The sequence below is a fragment of the Engystomops pustulosus genome, chromosome 1 (assembly GCF_040894005.1).
Source record: "Engystomops pustulosus chromosome 1, aEngPut4.maternal, whole genome shotgun sequence".
Classification (NCBI taxonomy): Eukaryota; Metazoa; Chordata; class Amphibia; order Anura; family Leptodactylidae; genus Engystomops; species Engystomops pustulosus.
Window position 1 is genome coordinate 171,216,064 of NC_092411.1, and position 18,991 is coordinate 171,235,054.

The 18,991-nt window shown below is 43.3% G+C and overlaps 1 protein-coding gene across 4 annotated transcripts in view; it reads left to right on the forward strand.

The window, feature by feature from the left end:
• Positions 1 to 18,991, forward strand: part of ACSBG2 (acyl-CoA synthetase bubblegum family member 2) — a 134,654-nt gene that overhangs the window by 49,132 nt on the left and 66,531 nt on the right. For 2 of the 4 annotated variants that reach the window (XM_072113859.1, XM_072113862.1), the window contains exons 1-2: positions 6,607 to 6,747; positions 13,373 to 13,466. In XM_072113859.1, the coding sequence (XP_071969960.1) occupies positions 13,393 to 13,466 (74 nt within the window). In that variant the 5' untranslated portion in view covers positions 6,607 to 6,747; positions 13,373 to 13,392. Of the gene's footprint in view, positions 1 to 6,606; positions 6,748 to 13,372; positions 13,467 to 18,991 lie in introns of those variants that run through there. The other 2 variants (XM_072113860.1, XM_072113861.1) reach the window with 2 other exon arrangements.

Below are 18,991 nucleotides of genomic sequence, written 5' to 3' on the forward strand. Positions count from 1 at the left end.
CCATCTTAGAGAAACGGTCCAATACCACCCAAGTCACAGTATACCCTTGAGATGCTGGCAGATCAGTGACAAAATCCATAGACACCTTAGACCAAGGCCTGGTGGAAACTGGAAGCGGAAGAAGAGGCCCCTCAGGACGTCTCCTGGGAGTCTTTCCTCGCGCACAGACCTGACAGGCTTGGACAAATGCGTGCACATCCTTAGTCATGTGAGGCCACCAGTAACTTCTCTTTAAGAGATCCAAGGTACTCCGCATTCCCGGATGACCTGCCAATACCGAGCAATGTGTCTCCTCCAACACTCTCAAACGACAAGAAAGAGGAACAAATAATTTGCTTTCCGGAAGGTCTTTAGGTGCAGATCTTTGTCCTGCTAAAATTTGAGAGGAGAGGTGGGAGGAGACGGCTGCCAACACAACACCTGGAGACAAAATATTACTGTCTGTAGTTTCTGGAAGCTCAGGAGTCCCGAAGCTATGGGACAAGGCATCAGCCTTCACATTTTTTGACCCCGGTCGGTAGGTGACCACAAAATTAAAGCGAGAGAAAAACAAGGCCCACCTAGCCTGACGTGAGTTCAAGCGCTTAGCAGTATCCAAATATACTAAATTCTTATGATCCGTGAGCACAGTTATCGGATGAAGAGCTCCCTCCAAAAAGTGTTGCCAGACTTCAAATGCCCACTTAATGGCAAGGAGCTCTCGATTACCAATATCATAATTCCTCTCACAAGAAGAAAACTTTCTAGAGAAATATGCACAGGGTCTGAGTCTGGTGAGAGTGGAGGACCCCTGAGACAACACTGCACCTACTCCAACCTCGGAGGCATCTACCTCTACAACAAATGGCTGAGACAGGTCAGGTTGAACCAAAACTGGGGCTGACGAGAAAGCCGCTTTTAGAGTTTCAAACACAGAGCAAGTGGCAGGAGACCAATTACTCGGACCAGCACCCTTACGGGTTAGATCCGTGAGAGGTTTGGCGATCACGGAAAAGTTCTTAATAAAGTTCCAATAATAGTTAGCGAAACCCAAAAAACGTTTTAAGGCCTTAAGATTGGTAGGCCTAACCCAGTTCGTGAGCGCCTGAACCTTACTCGGATCCATCTGTACATCAGAGGGAGTAACAACATAACATAAGAAGGAAAGTTTCTGGACACAAAAAACACACTTTTCCAGTTTAGCGAAGAGATGGTTTTTGCGTAACCTGGTAAGTACAGCAACCAGCAAGGAAAGAAAATCAAAATATCGTCAAGATACACCACCATAAACACACTGATGTAATCATGAAAAATGGAGTTCATAAACCCTTGAAAAACCACTGGGGCATTACTCAAACCAAAGGGCATAACCAGGTATTCAAAGTGTCCCAAAGGTGTATTAAATGCAGTCTTCCACTCATCCCCTTCCCGGATGCGAATCAGGTTATGAGCCCCTCTGAGACCTAGTTTAGAGAAAACTTGGACAACAGAAACCTGATTTAAGAGATCCGGGATCAAGGGGAGAGGACCTGAGTTTTTTACCGTTATCTTATTTAATTCTCTATAATCAATGCACGGCTGTAAACCACCATCTTTTTTCTAAACAAAAAAGAACCCGGCCCCAGTGGGCGACTCAGAGGGACGAATATGTCCGATTGCCAAACTCTCAATAAATATAAATCCTCAGTGACTCCCGTTCTGGTACTGACAGGTTATGTATATGACCCTTTGGCAATCTGGCATCAGGAAGAAGGTCAATTTTACAATCAAACTCCATGTGAGGAGGAAGGACTTGGGACAAGGGTTTTGAAAACACATCTGAGTAATCAGAGAGAAAACCTGGAAGACTCTGACCTTCTGCCACTACTGTACATAATGAAACTCTGGTCAGGTGATCCTTACAGTGAGGACCCCAATGAACCAGCTCCAGAGTTTCCCAATTAATTACTGGATTATGGATCCGGAGCCAAGGTAAACCAAGAATGACATTTTTAGGCAAATTTTCCATAACTAGGAAAGAACACCATTCTTCATGCATAGCTCCTACCATAAGCTTTATCTGCAGGGTTCGGAACCTTATCAATTCCTGCCTGTAGAGGGGCCAAATCCGCACCCGACATCTGGATAGAAGTGGACAAAGGAATCAATGACATAGATAACTAAGAGGCAAAATTATAATCAATGAAATTAGATGCAGCACCTGAATCCAGCGACCAGTACAGGAGACAGACTGAAACTTAACTGTACAAGGTAAATACATTCTGGGCACAATTGGGAGTACCTGAGGTCCTAAGCAGTCCCCCCAACTACTGCTTAGGAGCGGAAGTTTTCCTGCTGCTGCCTCTTGGAACAGGTGTGTATCTGATGATCAGGACTTCCACAGTAGAAACAAAGATGACGTCTCAGTCTATGTTGCTTCCGCTGTGCAGGAGAGATGCTATCCAGCTCCATGGATTCCAATTCTGGACTACCTGGAGACAGACTGGCCGTTGGCTGATAGTCAGGAGACAACCGAGGTGATCGCCTGGATCTTAGACGACGATCAACTCGGACGACCAGAGTCATAGCGTCATCTAATGTCTGAGGCTCGGTATGAGCTAGGACTAAGTCCTGTACTCGGTCTGATAGTCGGGACATGAACTGGTCTTTCAAGGCACAGTCGTTCCATTGCGAGTCAGTCACATACTGTCAGAACTGGGCACCATAATCTTCTGCTGTCCCTGACGCAGAAATCTAAGGTGGGAAACTGCAAGTGCTCGGCGGTCAGGTTCGTCATAAATCTGGCCTAAAGCAGAAAAAAAAGCGTCAAGAGAAGAACGGGATGGAGAGTCAGGTCGGAGAGAAAAGGCCCAATTTTGCGCAACAGGGAAATGACCACGCCCACCCTTTGTGTCTCAGTACCCGATGAACGAGGGTGTAAAGAAAAATAAAGTTTACAGCCCTCCCGAAATGAAAAAAAATTCTTACGGTCACCAAAAAACAAGTCAGGAAGGGGAACCTTAGGTTCTGGCGCGGGTGGCAGCGGATCCTGCGGTGGTGTCTGCCGTGGAACCTGCATAGTTTCCTGAATTTGGAGACGGGCAGTTAGATGCTGAACAAGCTGAGTTAGGGTCTGGACCTGAGCGACCACAGCTGACAAAGGCTCCATGGGAGGGGAGAATGTAGCAGGTCGGATACAGGTGCAGACCTATGTGTGGCCAGTGTTTCTGTTAAGGTTGGGTAACACAGAAGACAGGGGATAGTGTGCCCTGAGCTTGCCCCAACATCTGTCCCTTCCTATAGCCCCCCCACGCTTAACCGTGGGGTGACTACTTGAACACTCGAAATACACTGGATAAGTGTGGGAAGGGAAACACAAACAGACTGAAAAACATAAAATACAAAAGAATGGTAAACTAGCCGGAGTCACAACGAGAGGGTACGTCAAGAACAAAGTCAGAAGGCAAAAAGTCAATGTCAAAAACTAGCCGAGGTCACAACAATTCCGATACAGATACAGAGCAAGTCAACCTAATGCAGCGAGTGATGAAGGGATTTCAAACACTGGCACAGGTGACTAATGAGGCTGCAATTGATGCATCCAGAACCCCACCTCCAGAACCTGATAGGAGCTGGACAACTACTGAGAATTAACCCCTCATGGTGCAGAATAACCAAGCACAATAGCAGGCTACATGCAGAGGTACCACAAGTCTCAGCAGTTCAGAACACAACTCCTAGACAGCGCAAGATCTTAGCAGCCGCTGCCCGGGACGAGAGGAGGAGTTTGCGCGGATACGCGCCGGAGGTTGGAGAACGCTGCTAGCACCACCAGAAGTACCAGCATTCTCTCCAGCGAACCTGACAAGACCACTTCAGCCACCTGCCGCATCAGCTGCAAAGGAACCGAAGAGCTTGTCTGTCTGCTCAAGAGTGTTCCCAACGAAGGCAGGGAAATCTATGTTTGTATTGTGCCTGCCCGGAGCACTTTCTTAAGGCGTGTCCTGTTCGTTCTTAGCATCCGGGAAACGCACGCCCCTAGATGAGAGCAAAGCTTCTCCTCACCTGAATGTTCCAGTGCTACTCAGCTATGGAACAAGTGGTCTGGTTCAAGCTTCAGCCTTCCTGGACTCCGGCTCTGTGGGGAACTTCGTGGTTGCTGCCCTGGTCTCCCAGCATAATTTTTTCATGGCTCGTCTAGAGAAGATGGTTCGTCATTTCTTCCATCAGTGGGCAGATCCTCTGCAACTCGGTCCAGTATCGCACAGAGCCCCTATACTTGCAATTTGGGGAGTTGCATAAAGAGAGACTGTTGTTCTATGCCTTACTCCGGTCCACGGCTTCACTTCTACTGAAGTGGTTGCAACAACATGCTTCTGAGGTCAACTGGCGTACTGATGAAATTCTCCACTGTGGACCCGAATGCCAGTCATGCTGTTTGGTGGTACCTTGTCCCGTGTCCACCATATCATCTTCGATGTCCTCTAAGCCTCTGGTGGGTGTCCCTGCTCAATATATGGACTTTGCCGTTGTCTTCTCGAAAAGCAAGCGGAGAATCTGCCACAACACCATCCCTACTACTACCCTATAGACCTGTTGCCGGGCACATCACCACTACAGCGTGGCACGTATCCACTTTCAGTGTCTGAAACCGCGGCTATGTCAGCCTACGTGAAGGAGAACCTGCAGAGGGGGTTCATATGCAAGTCCTCTTCTCCTGCCGGTGCGGGGTTCTTCTTTGTGGCCAAAATGGGTAGGTCACTCCGTCCTTGCATAGACTATTGCGGCCTTAACAAAATTACAGTGAAGAATCGCTACCCATTTCCTTTGATCACAGAACAGTCTTCCTGGGATACATTATCTCTGACAAGATGGACTCTGGCAAATTGTCTGCAGTACTTCAGTGGCCTTGCCCAGTAGGACTTTGTGCTATTCAGAGATTCCGGGTCTTCGCTAATTATTACCGGCAGTTCATACCACACTGCTCTTCCCTCGTATCTCACTCTGTGGCGCTGACCAAGAAGAATGATAATCCTAAACTTTGGCCTCCAACGGCTGAAGAAGCTTTCTCTAAGCTGAAGTCTGCCTTTGCTCCAGTTCTCACACAACCGGATACGGATAAGCCATTCCAGCTGGAGGTTGACGCCTCCTCAGTGGGAGCTGGATTGGTGCTCACCCAGAAAGGGCTTAAAGGCCAAAGTCAAACCTGTGGGTTCTTTCCTAAGACTTTCTAGACTGCAGAGAGGAATCTATCTTCTGCAGGAAGCTCACTATCCAGTCTGTATATAAACAGATCTCAAGAACCTTCTTTATCTCCAGACTGCTCAGCCACTCAATCCACAACAAGCTCGCTGGTCACTCTTCTTTTCCTGTTTCAATTTCTTGATCCACTTCCGTCCTGCAGAAAAGAATGTCAAGGCTGATGTCCTCCCTCGTGCCTCTGATGTTATTGGGGAAGAACCCTCCCTCGGCATGCCATTCCTTCTGAGCATATGGTTGTTGCTGTTCTGGTGGACCTTCGGCAGCTTCCTCCTGGCAAGACCTAAGTCCGACCTGCTGTTCAGAAGAGGATACTAACTTGGGGACATTGCTCTTGTGTGGCTGGGCACCGTGGGGTGCAGCGCTCTGTCGCCCTCATTTCCCGATTCTACTGGTGGCCAGATCTGGTCAAGGATGTACAGAATTCTGTGGGCTCCTGCACTTCCTGTAACCGAAACAAGCCATCTCGTCTTAAACCAGCTGGTCTTATTCTGTCGTTACCGTTACCGTGGCTATGGGTTTTTATCACAGATCTTCCATCTTCCTCGTGTAATATCGTCATCTGGGTGGTAACCCAGATTGAGGCGCAGCTGCGCTGGCTTTCATGCAACAGAAATCAGGGGGGCGTGCCGTCCGACGATCCAAATGATTCAGTGAGTGCGGGATTTATCTTTCAAATTGTGTCACAAGACCAAGCACTTACATGCACCGGGAAGAAGAAGGTGAACACTGGTGCATGATCTTAGTGAAAAGCGGCATTGTGCATTATTGTTGGACAATAAACTCCGCGGGACTGGATAAATAAATATGCCCCATTGAGTGGAAGTTATCAGTACTCCCCACAATGACACACAACCAGAGACTGCAAAGCGCCTCAGGCATGTTTCAATATTTTACAAAACCCTTTTTTCTTCCTCTCTATACTGAAATCAGATTACTGCAAAGGGGAAGGGACGGCAAGGTGAGTAGTAATCATTTACCATAAGGGAATCTAACAGAAGACATCCTTTAACTATTGATTGTAACTGCAGTCTTTGCAGTGCATCAAAACGCCATGTGTGAAAGCGGTCTGAGACCATGCAGTCTTAAACTAGATTTATGGTATTAATCTGATTTAACATCAATGTCATTCATTATTTCTTTTACATAATCTGCTATTTTAGCTACCCGTTCATTCTGCACCTGTTTAATTTTGTTTGAGCAAGGCTTCTGTATTTCTTTTTGACCGAGAGTAACCTCAGAGCTGTGTACAAGTCGAAGACTAAGAGGAAATAAACTGCACATCCTGAGGGAAACTTGTGTTGTGATGGGGGAGGGTTGTCAGCACATCCTAACATGTAGCCATACAAGCAGATGGTGCTGTGGGCTGATGCATACCTTCCAATTGCAAAGCGGCAGCAGTATGATGTCACATACTAGTCATTTTGAAGTGGGCTGAATTGAACAGTCAATTCTACCGGTGTGGAGCAAGACAGATACTGTTCACTGGCACGCATTGCAGCAGGAAACATTTGCTGGCTGAAATGCTATGTGAGTATTGTAAGCACATCGAAATTTTTATTGTAATTAATAGGATCAAATGTAATGCATGAGATATGTTAGTCTATGTCAATCATGTATCATCTAAATGTCATAAATGACCCTTATATATATGTACTTTAATTATCTGTTCATATGATTTTACACATCTTAATATCTAGTGTATATAAGAGCCTCAATTAAATAAAAATGGCTTTTTCATAGTAGAAGTAGACATGTGTTCTTTACATTAACGGCATAATTCACTGAATATGCATGCAGGAAATGAAATCTGTCTTGCTTCCATGGGGTGTGCCGGTTTTAATGCAAACATGTTCATTTCAGCAGTGCAGTGAGGATTCTTTGCTTTTGTTAATATTTTGACACGTCACCTTTAGTTACCTCTACCTGTCACTAATGCTCTCATGAATGACATGCCATGGGTGTAGAGGTCATAGATTGGCTTTAGAGATGACCATAAGCAAATTTGAATGTGTTCGGAAGGGGCTTGGTTTATTCTATATTAATCCCTGAGATGTAGCTTTGTGTTTGTTTGATATTATTTTTAAAATGTAATTGCTAGCTCCAATTGCTAATATTTGCTTCAATAGCAAATCCATACAATAATCTGGTTTAAGTTCACATTAAACCTTCCTTGGAGCCTATGGGAGCGACAGCTCATGTCATCTCGCCAGCCAGCATAGAAGGACTTCCTGTGACGTCCTTCCGGCAGACGTAGGGATTGTGCTGTCATTATTGTCTGCAAACCCCCTCCGTCATAAGCGCTCCATGGTTGGAGGAGTGTGCCAATGTCATCTGCATGACTGCAAAGCCCCTCTGTGTCCTGGAAGCCAGCAGGACATGAAAAGTCATGAACTTTGTGGGCCGTGAGCAGGTTGGTTTAACAGGGTAAGTATAATATATTAGTTTTATTAAAGGTGGCCAACCCCTTTATCTGACCTGTCCTTTGTGAACAGTGCCTTGGACGGGTGGCACATTATTGCGCTTGTACTGTGTGGTTAGATTTCATGGAATGAGCATAGTGTTAGGACAGGAGTCCTTGCACACTAGTGAAATCAGATGCAAGGAGAGCCTTCCCATGCCTGTGTCCATGGAATACTGTCCGCTCTTCATGGACTGGACATGTAACACGCATATGGTGTTTTGCTCATTACCGATCTCTGGAAACGCTTATGCAATCCAGCCAAGTGTTTGCAATGAGTTTCTATATTCAATCTAACAGATACTAGTGACTGCACCTTAAAGGGGTATTCCGGGAATATGAACGTCTGATACAAAAACCCATGATGCTATAAATAAATGAATGTAACAAAACTTAATGTCATTAGTCACACAATGGAGCTTAAATAGTTTGATATTATGATTCACTAAATTTTATGGCCTCTCTAAAGTTATCACCAAGATGGCTGCCACTGAAAATTACAAGTCCCAAGATCCTTTAGTTCCCAGTAACTCCTCCTCCCTCTTATTCTCTGCTCCCAGTGATGATGTAACAGGTTTTCTTGCTCTGTTACCATAGTAATGATGTGTAACTGCCATCACCACAAGACTGGCCATACTGTATGCACTGCAACCAACCGACTACAGCCATACATAGTGGTGATCACATGACCTGCCCGGGCAGGTGGACATGTAACCAGCGGCCATCTTCTGTCCCGTGTATGCTCTGCAATGGACCGCGTGGAGGAAATTAACGGACTGATTAAAGGGCCAGTAGCAATTTAATTCTCCATTACAGTCTATCAGCATTTTTCTGCTAACGGGAGCAACATTTTAAATAACAACTAATTACATATTAGCTTATATTTTAAGGACCCATTTGTATATGAATTTTACTGATTCCTAGAATACCCCTTTAAGGATCTCTGCACACATTGCGGATTCCATGCAGATTTTACGAGCAGATTGTGGTGTGGATTCGTGAAGAATGTGCACCACTTTTCATGTATCTGGTGCACCCTACAAACTCCACAGGCAAACTGCTCCTAGTGCAGTTTGCACTAGTTTTGATAAATGTGGGCCAATCAATTGGATTTGGTGCTAGGCAGCACCGACGATGGAATATTTCACGCATTGGATAACGAACAGAAAAGAAAGACTCACCCAGCTCCTGGAAGAGCACTGTGTGGATAGTATAGTGCGACCCTCGAACTCTGCGAAGGTACCCACCCTATCGTTGAACTTTCATGAAATGTCTTCTTTATTCAAGGAATTTGAGGATTGTAGTAAAAAGGAACTTCTCCACTCCTTTGATGTTATGTTTTTGGAACTCTATCAAAAAAAAGGCTTGACACCTAGAGGTCTTACCATACAGATCCCGTCAGCCTTTCCTGATGATCCTTTGTACACTAATGATTGGAACAACTGTTTGTTTGAATGTTCTATGAAATTAATTTCTCGCATTATAAACAAAAGAATGCATGAATGTTCATTATTATCAGGTCATATCACCACACTAATAGAAAGATTGTCTAGATATGAAAGCCACCCTGATTTTCGGAAGATTAATGAAGGTATCAAACATAGGCTTTTGAAACTAGAAAATGAGGTAGCCGACAAAAAAATTAAGAAACTACTTAAACGTTTAAATCCACGTCTAGAGAGTGCTAATATGTTGACCACATACAATAGGGATCCGGGGGAGACCGATATTAATGGTGTACCCCCCAGAAAAAGAGGAAGGTCAGATCAAAAGAATACTAATTCCATACGGAGGGGATCTAAATCGAGACAACCGGCCACACGCAAAGAGGGTGCTAGAATTTTTCATAACTCTAATAGAAAATCCAATGAGCATTACACTTCACTACCACCTGTCCACCCGCATAGTCATTCGAAACACATTTCCAAGCGAGATCCTACTCCCCCCCCCCCACTGTCACTGAAATTGATCCGTTTACAGCCGGAAACCTATCTTGGTTATCAGTATACGAGGATGTACCATCCCCGATTACTACACAATACTCAGATCCAACCAATTCCATAATTACAGAAGAATTACCCTCCTTTCCAGAAACTACATCCCCCAGTAGTAACTTCTCTTTTTTAGGACTGGGCCCAACACGACCCAGTACCCCCTCCCAACCTCCTCTGGACCCGAGTTGGTGTATGACGCCACAACCTGCCCCCCCCTTCCCCCGAAAATACTCACCAAGAACAAGATCTTGAACTATTTTATCCCATTGGATTCTCTCAAGCCAAACAGAAGAAAAAGAAACAGAGATGATGTAGGGGAGGGAGCAAGAGGAAAAATGGACAAAAGAACAAGACAGGACACTTAACTCCTGTCCCAGCCCCTCTTGCCCTTGTTCCCGTCCCATCCCCCATACTGCTTCAACCCAACATGTCCCCCGCAGCTATAAATACAGTAAACATTTTTAACCTCTCCACATACAATTTAACCCAAGATGAAATATCTGTTCTTTCCAGAGGTTTAAACTTTTGCCCATCGAAAACCACCGACGATTTCAACCTCTTCATTGACCTGAACAGGTTTGTTAAGAAACTGACCCAACAAAGATATTTCTATAACAAGGAAATCAAACTTCACAAAGGACTTCACAACCCGGTCCAACATAGAGGTCATCACATTGAAGCGTTTTTTTCCCTCATTTCGGAAGAATTTAAAAACATCAAATCCTCACAATCACCTGGAAATAATTTGTCCAAGAAGGAGATGGAAGCACTGAAAAAACTTGGAACTAACACGGATATCGTCATTCGTTCAGCAGATAAAAGTGGGGGAGTGGTCGTTCAAGATCGAACAGACTATATGGCTGAAGCGCTTAACATCTTGAATGATCCCTGTTATTACAAACCTCTTAATTCAGATCCTACCCCTCGTTTCTTAAAGGAATATGAAGCAATAATCCAGGGAACTTTTGAAGCAGAAATTATAAACAAAAAAGAAAAAGGTTTCCTCTCAATGAGTCATCCCACTCTTCCAATTTTTTACCATCTGCCCACGGTCCATAAAGACCATCAGAAACCCCCTGGGCGCCCAATTATATTGGGCATCGGATCCATGACCTGTAATCTCTCCCATTACGTGGATTTGTTTTTACAACCTCTGGTCACCAAATTACCATCTTAACTAAGAGATTCTTCCAGCCTGATCATGGATCTAGAGAATTTTATCTGGAAAGATGATTACCTTTTTCTGACCATGGACATCTCTTCCCTATACTCTAATATCTCACATGAGCTAGGTATAGAAGCAGTACATTGGTACTTGACAGAGCAGACCGATCTTCAGAGAATACAGACAGATTTAATGATAAAATCCCTTGAATTTATCCTCGCACACAATGTGTTTGATTTTCAAGGGAAAATATATCATCAGACCTGTGGGACCGCAATGGGGACCCGGGTCGCCCCAAGTTACGCTAATTTGTTTATGGGGCGTTTCGAGTCCTCCATTATATACAATTCTGACAGTTGGTCGAATAATATTGCCTATTACAAAAGGTATATAGACAAGCTCTTTATTATATGGCATGGGACCGCTGGGGAAGCGACAAATTTCGTGGACACCCTTAATACCAACAATTGGGGCCTGAAGTTTTCCATGGATATCAAAAGTGAGAAGATCGTTTGTATGGACCTTGAATTGACACACATTGGAGAAAAAATCCATACATCCACCCATTTCAAAACGGTGGATAGTAATAGTTTTCTCGAGTTCAACAGTGCACACTATCCCAAATGGCTACAGAATGTGCCTTTTAGCCAATTCCATAGGATAAGGAAGAACTGTACCACAAGAGAAGACTACATGAAACAATCTTTAATTCTGAAAGAAAGATTCCAAGAAAAGAAATATCCAGGAGGATTAATAGAACGAGCATACCAAAAATACTCGGAAATCTCCCAGCATGATTGTCTCAATCCGAACAAACGTCCCCTGGAAAGGATTGATCCTAAAAAGAGGACCCTGAATTTTATCACTACATTTGATAGGGGCAACCATAAAATTCGGGCAATCCTGACGAAACACTGGGATATCCTGCTCAAGGACCCCCTAATTAAAAATATTCTCCCAACTCAACCTATTTTGACTTTCAGGAAGTCAACCACGATCAAAAACCTGATTGCCCCAAGTAGATTAAAGTCCAAAGCGTCCACCAGATCCAGCAGTATACCTCCAGGGGTGTTTAGATGCAACCACAAACTATGCCTTTGCTTCGGGATAATCAACCATGGGTCAAAGAATTTTTCCTCCAAAAGCTCAAAAGAAACTTTCAAAATCAGGAGCAAACTCTCTTGCTCATCTAATTTTGTGGTTTACCTGATCGATTGTAGTTGCGGTAAACTGTATGTAGGTCGCATGCTTCAGTCACTAAAAATGAGGATGAATGGCCACCGTTTTAAGACCAAGATTGGCTACCTTAAACAAAGTCTCTCAAAACATCTTACGTTACAACATGGTGGAAGTTTTGATGCCATCAAGCTCACCCCGATTGAGCAGATATCACAGGATGTATCCGACAGAGTAGGAACCCTGAACCGCAGGGAATCCTACTGGATTTATAAATTAAACACTCTTATCCCGAATTGCCTAAATGAGGCCATAGAATCAGTCTGATGCATATTGCCCCCCGTTGCCCTCTCTGCAGATCTACTCACCTCTATGTTCCGCTCCTACCGCCATTGGGTAGCAGCCACTTAGAGTTTCCGCGATGTGTCCATCTCTAGTGTCCTACGAGTTCTTCTCTTTTTTTGGTCCCACTTGGGATCTGTAGTCCAAGAGTTGCAATCTATATACACGAACATTCCTTTTTTTAATTTAATTTAAACATTGACCCTGTAAGAACTCATAAGGTGCAGATCATATCTGATTTTTGGAAACTGTTATATAATCATCAAGTTTATATTGAAAATTTTTTTGTATATGTGCAGTTTATTTTAACTGTTTATAATACCTTTTATTTCTTTAGTCTAACTTCCTTTATACTTATGTTTTCCATTTCATGTTGTTTTATATAAAAACTATGTGCTATTGTCATACTCACCGATCGGATGCCCCTTGACCTCTCGTTACGCCACGTGATCGCACGGTGGTTTCCGGTCCTTGGTATGTGTGCCTTTTTGTATTTAAGGAATACGTTCTACTCTTTTTGTGCTATGCCTGATGAAAGCTCCAGTCCGGAGCTGAAACGCATCGCATGGTTAATAAATAAGTTTCTAACTTGTCAGAAGAGACTGCCGTCTCTTCATTTACCTCCGTGAGCGCCGGTCCATCATTATTACTACCTGTTCGGGCTTCTTCTTCAGATTTTTTTTCTTGAAATGACATTAGATCAGTTAAAACAAAAAAGTAAAAAATGTATGCAGAAAATATGCATAAAAATCCAAAACCACATGTATTTGATGTGGATTTTCATTTTCCATGTGACAATCCGCAACGTGTGCAGATAGCCTTAGTTCTTCAGACAGCTTAGGTATTGTGGCCTAGAATTTGTCATGTCAGCGGTTGTCTGGGCTTTTCAAAAACTATGTAAACGGCTAACTATGTAAGTTTTTGCAAAGGCCGGCCCACCCCTTTTAATATAGGATTTACCTGTTTTAATATGGAATATTAATATATATATATATATATTTTTTTTTTTTTTTGTAGAACTGCAGAGTAATTCAGACATGTCTGCTGTGGAAACATATGTAAAGCCACAAGATGTGTGCTCCAATAATATATTTGTGACATCTTCAAAAAGGTAAGGAACAGTTAAGGCTGTACAGAGTCTCCACTTTAACATCTTAAAGGGGTTATGTCATAAACCAACTTGCTTTTTAAAAGCTCCCCAAAAGCAATACATTTTCAGAAAAAAAAATATAATAGTAAACTTGGGTAAAAAAGACCTTAAAATTTGTTATCATGCTGATGTTTCAGCCTCTATTCTGTTTCATACAGAAGTAGATGTGGGAGGGCCCTAGTGGGCACATGCACTGCACTAAGAGAGGCAGTTTTACCACAAGTCCCATAATGCTTTGACTTTCCTCAGCTGTATTTCACCTCAGAGTCCCCTTCCACCTGCTGGTATTCAAATAATCCCTACCCTTACTGATACCGTGCAAAGCAGGGTTCATCTCTACCAAAGACCTGACACTCTACTCCCTGTTCCTTCCCATCCTTGTCACCATAAACTAGAACAGTGGTGGCTAACCTATGGCAATGGTGCCAGAGGTGGCACTCAGAGCCATTTCTGTGGGCACTCAGGCCATCATCAGAGAGGACTCCAGGTATCTTTCTGCAGTCCCAGACAGTCCAGGACTTGCTGTGCACAGAGCTATTTTAAAGTGACAGTGCTATCTGGGACTACTGGAGGAGTGGGAAGGTGTGGACAGATCTGGATTATCATTGTAGCTCCTGCTCCGGCCCTGACAATTCTTCCTGTTTATGGGACCCTGGAGGGAAGCTACAATGATCATCCAAATTTCTTCTATTTTCTGCTTTATTGGTGTCCTCAAGGGGCTGGTATCAATTAAAGCTGTGATAGAGAAGGGAGTATAAATCGCAAAAAAAAAAATTTCTGTGTTGGCACTTGGCGATAAATTAGTTGGATCTTGGTTGTAGTTTGGATACTCTGTCTTAAAAGGTTCGCCATCACTGTACTAGAACAACAAAATACATGTTTATATAAACCCAACATTTACCTCATAAAATATAATTCATATGTACCTCATTTATAAAAATTGTCCAAAAGGAAAAGTATTTATGTTGTCTATAGAAACCCATCACAAATTAGCTATTATATTTCCAAAGCAGTAAAAAAAATTCACAAAAAAAATATTGGAGCTTGGCGTAAATTGGCACCTAGCAGCAAATTTATGCCAAGCTCCAATATTTTTTTTCACATCTTGTTTTGTGTTTACAATCAGCGTATAAGTCAGAAAAACTCCTGACGTATACAATGAGCATATATATTGACATATAGTGGCAGATGGAGCCATAACTGTTGCCTCCATATGACCACTATGGGGCTCATTTACTATGGGTCCGCGGACAGCACAAACGTCGGATATTCCGGCGTTTTCCGATTTGCGCCGCATTTAAAAGGGGATTGTGTTGCACACTATTGGATTTTGGCGCAATCGGGGAAGAAGAAGGTGAACTCCGGCGGACCTGAGCGGGAACGACACATGCAGGATATCGGGCGCATGATCTATGTGAATCGCGGCAGAATGCATGATGGTTGGACATTCTGGATCGGGGATCGCGACATGGACGGGTAAGTAAATGTGCCCCTATATGTTCACAAAGGCAGGATGGAAAGAGGCAACAAGCTATATCCTTCCATTCTTCTCCGTCCTGACGTATACGCTCAGCAGAGGCAATAAAAGCCTACGGTGAGCGGATGCAGCTCAGCAGGAGGGGGGGACATGGTGATGCCACTGTCCACATAAAGACAGTGGGGGTTATTTATCGTGCACTGGCGTATAATACATCAAGAGGCTCTGTGCTGAAGAACCACGAGGAGTCGTCCCGTTCTGGAGGCGCTGTCACACTCAGAGAATAGACTGGGATGGTGTATTCATAAAACCAGTTTTAATAAAAAGTAAAAGGTAAAACACTACGCATTTCGGCCCCGGGCTGGAGCCTTCGTCAGGTGGATAATTATGTAATTATCCACCTGACGAAGGCTCCAGCCCGGGGCCGAAACGCGTAGTGTTCTTCAGCACACAGCCAAGTCCATCAACTCTGGTTTGCCCGGACCTGAGTCCCGTCGGCAGCAGTCCCTCTATCTTTCACTGAACCAGGTGAGAGACATTCTATTATATATTTTCCTTATCAAACAATACACTTGAATCCTTTGCGCTTTTTGTCTCCCCCTCCTATTGGCCACGTTGATGCATACCTGTGGATCCCCACATTAACGCATCTAACACCAGCCCTCCATTTGTATCAAGAGGCTCTGGAAAATGACCCCAAGTGCTAACTATTGCAATTACAATTATTTCAGGGCTTCTACGCGACTGGTGTGCCACAGAAAGCTTGATAAATACCCCCATCGATATTACTGTGGAAACCAATTGCTGGCTGCTGCCGATGTAGACTCCTCCCCCAGATTTGAGGGGGAGGCGGGGTCCCCAAGCGATGAATACCACTGTAGAATCATAAATCATAACGTATGGCCAAACCCGTGATGTGAACACAGCCATATACTTTTTCTTGTAGAAGCTATCTATTTTATGCGTTTAGAATAGCAATTTAAAGTCTGTGAGGAGGAGCTTGTCTCTATCGTATATGCATTTACAGTGAACACCGTGTATTTTCTATTGTTTATATGAAAAACATGTGGTGGTCCTTCTTGATAACAAGTGTTTAGATCTCAATGTAAATTTCCCTGAAAATAAGACACCCCCCAAAAAATCATACCCAGTGCAATTTTTGACACAATTAGAAAAATAAGGCCTCCCCTGAAAAGACCTAGCGGCCGTCGTTGCTACATCTCCCCCCACACCTTACAGTAGTATTGGTAGACCGTTTAGATACTGCAAGAGGTGATGTATTCATAAGATAAAATCAATGATTGTGCTTTGAGCACGCTACCCTGACAAGAAGTCCTCATTGTAGGAAAGTGCTATTGCTAAACAAAAAGATTGGGGCCAATTGGGGCTAAAAGAAATGGAGTCACAAGAAATTCAGCATGAAATTCAGGGTTTGGGGAATTATGAGGAGATTCCAGAAGCTGATGATACAACTATCTTAAAATACTGGGATTGACAAATGCACTGTATATTGTTGTATATAGATGTAGAGTTAGGCTACATTCACACAAACGTATGCCCGAACGCATGATAGATGCACAGCGCCGTAACATGGGGAAAGACCTGACATCTTTTCCCTGTGTACGGAGCGCTACGGTGCTCACATGATCCCTGGGCCCATTGCCGGCTTATAGGGGACGTATGTACGGCCGCAAGCTTGCGCCCGTACATACATTCCCCTACGGTCGTGTGAATGTAGTCTTACAAGAAATTCTTGATGGAATTGAGTTTGGTTATGTTGAAGTTTGTGATGTAATGACTACAGTATAATAATAAATGTTGATTTTGTGCTCAACAATAAATTCTTGTACTGTATTTTTCAGACTATAAGACACACAAAAAATCCTTTGATTTTCTCAGAAATCAAAGGTGCGCCTTATATATGAACGGTACTTATAGACAACAGCTGCCTTGAACAGTGCACAGGTGCGCCTTATTTATAAACGTAGATGTTTTAGCAGGAATTTATTGATGGTGCACCTAATCCGGTGCGCCTTATAGTCTGAAAAATACAGTATATGAAAAATAAGGCATCTCCTAAAAATAAGACTTAACACATCTTTAGGAACAAAAATGAATATAAGACACTGTCTTATTTTCAGGGAAACAGGGTATTATTTTCTTCTTTTTTTAGATACTTTTAATAGTTTTTTTTTTCTTTTTTGGCTCAAATTCCTTTTTTTTTTACCTGACATTGGCATATGAAGGCTTGTTTTTTGCAGTAACATCTGTATTTTCCAATTTGTTAATTTTTATGGTAAAATAGCATGATGATTCAAATTTCTTAACTCTTTCCTTTTTCAAGAAAACCGCATTTTCCTTTGGTTTTTTTATTCCTCAATCAAAAGAGGATTAATGGGGCTTGTTTATTGCGGGAAAAGGTAACTGTTAGATTGGTACTATTATAGCATACATCTGACTTATTTTTATCACTTTATATTACGTTATATACTCAAGTATAATTCAAGTTTTTCAGCACAAGAATTGTGCTGAAAAAACCTAACTCAGCTTATACTTGAGTCTATAAAAAAAATTAACACTGTACTCACCATTCTGACACCCCCTGCAGGTCCTCTTCTTGCTTTGAATGCTCCTGTGCCTCTTTGAAGGACCCGAAACGGCACCGGAGCATCCGAAGCAAGAAGAGGATCTGTGGGGGTATCGGAAAGGTGAGTACAGTGTTTATTTTTTTAATTAAAGGCTTGGCATACTCTGGGAAGTGGCTGGCTGGCTATATACTGGGGGGGGTTTGACTGGCAGGGGTTGGCAGGCTATATAATGCGGGGATGGGCTGTCTATATACTGCAGGGGCGGGCAGACTATATACTGCAGGGGCTGGCAGGCTATATACTGGGGGGATGGGCTGGCTATATACTGCATGGGCTGGCAGGCTATATACTGAGGGGGCAGGGACTGGCAGACTATATACTATGGGGGGGGGCAGGGGCTGGCAGACTATATACTGGAGGGTAGGGGCTGGCAAACTATATACTGAGGGGTTATGGGCTGGTCAGCTTTATATTGGCTGGAGGCTTATACTCTGGTCGGCCTATACTTGAGTATAGACAGTATATATTTTTGGGAGGCAGGAAGCTCTAAAATTGCAATTTTCCATTAGTTATTTATTTCTATATTTTATACCCCTGACAATATGGGTATAATAATGTAAAAGCTGCTTGGCCAAGGATGTGACAATACCAAGTTATTTCATTTGTTTTTTTTTTTACTTAAAATATAAGTCTAAGGGAAACATGTGGTTTTTGTGTAATTTGTGTTTATTCATTTAACTTTTTTTTTTTTACTGTCCCACTGGGGGAATTATACTAGGGATACCTTATACAGTTCATTGCAGCACTTCTGTACTGCAATGTATTTTTTTCCGTCAGTCTTTAATGACATTTTTCCTATGCAACTCATACATCGTACATGGCTTCGTCAGACCTCCAGCAGCCATAGTAACTTTCCTCTCACTGTTCCCTCTGTCTCTCTCCTTAGGAGCCACAATCGTACTCGATCGTGTAGTTAAGGGGTTAAACTGTCCGGCGAGGAGGGATGCAGCAGGGACCAGGCTTCAGCCGGTGGCAGCACTATCATGAGGACAAAATAGATTGTCCAAATATGGCAATGGACCGCTAATTTGGATGATCTTTTTTGTCATTCGTCTTTAATCAGTTAATGTGCATGTTCTTGAATAGTTTTCAAATTTCAGCTTGAAAAAGGGAGTTTCTAAATCCAAAATTGTTGAAGCTTTTGAGTCCCAATTTGGCGCAGCTGTGCTAGCTTCCATGCAACACAAATTGGGGGGCATGTCGTCACATGATCCGACTGATTCGGACTGAGCACGGGATATAACATTCAAATTGTGTCGCAAACCCAAGCACTATGAAAAAGATGGTGAACTCTGTCGGACCTGAGCATGTGCAAAACGCAGGCCACCGGCTGCGTGGTCTCGTGATCGAAGCCGGAGCTA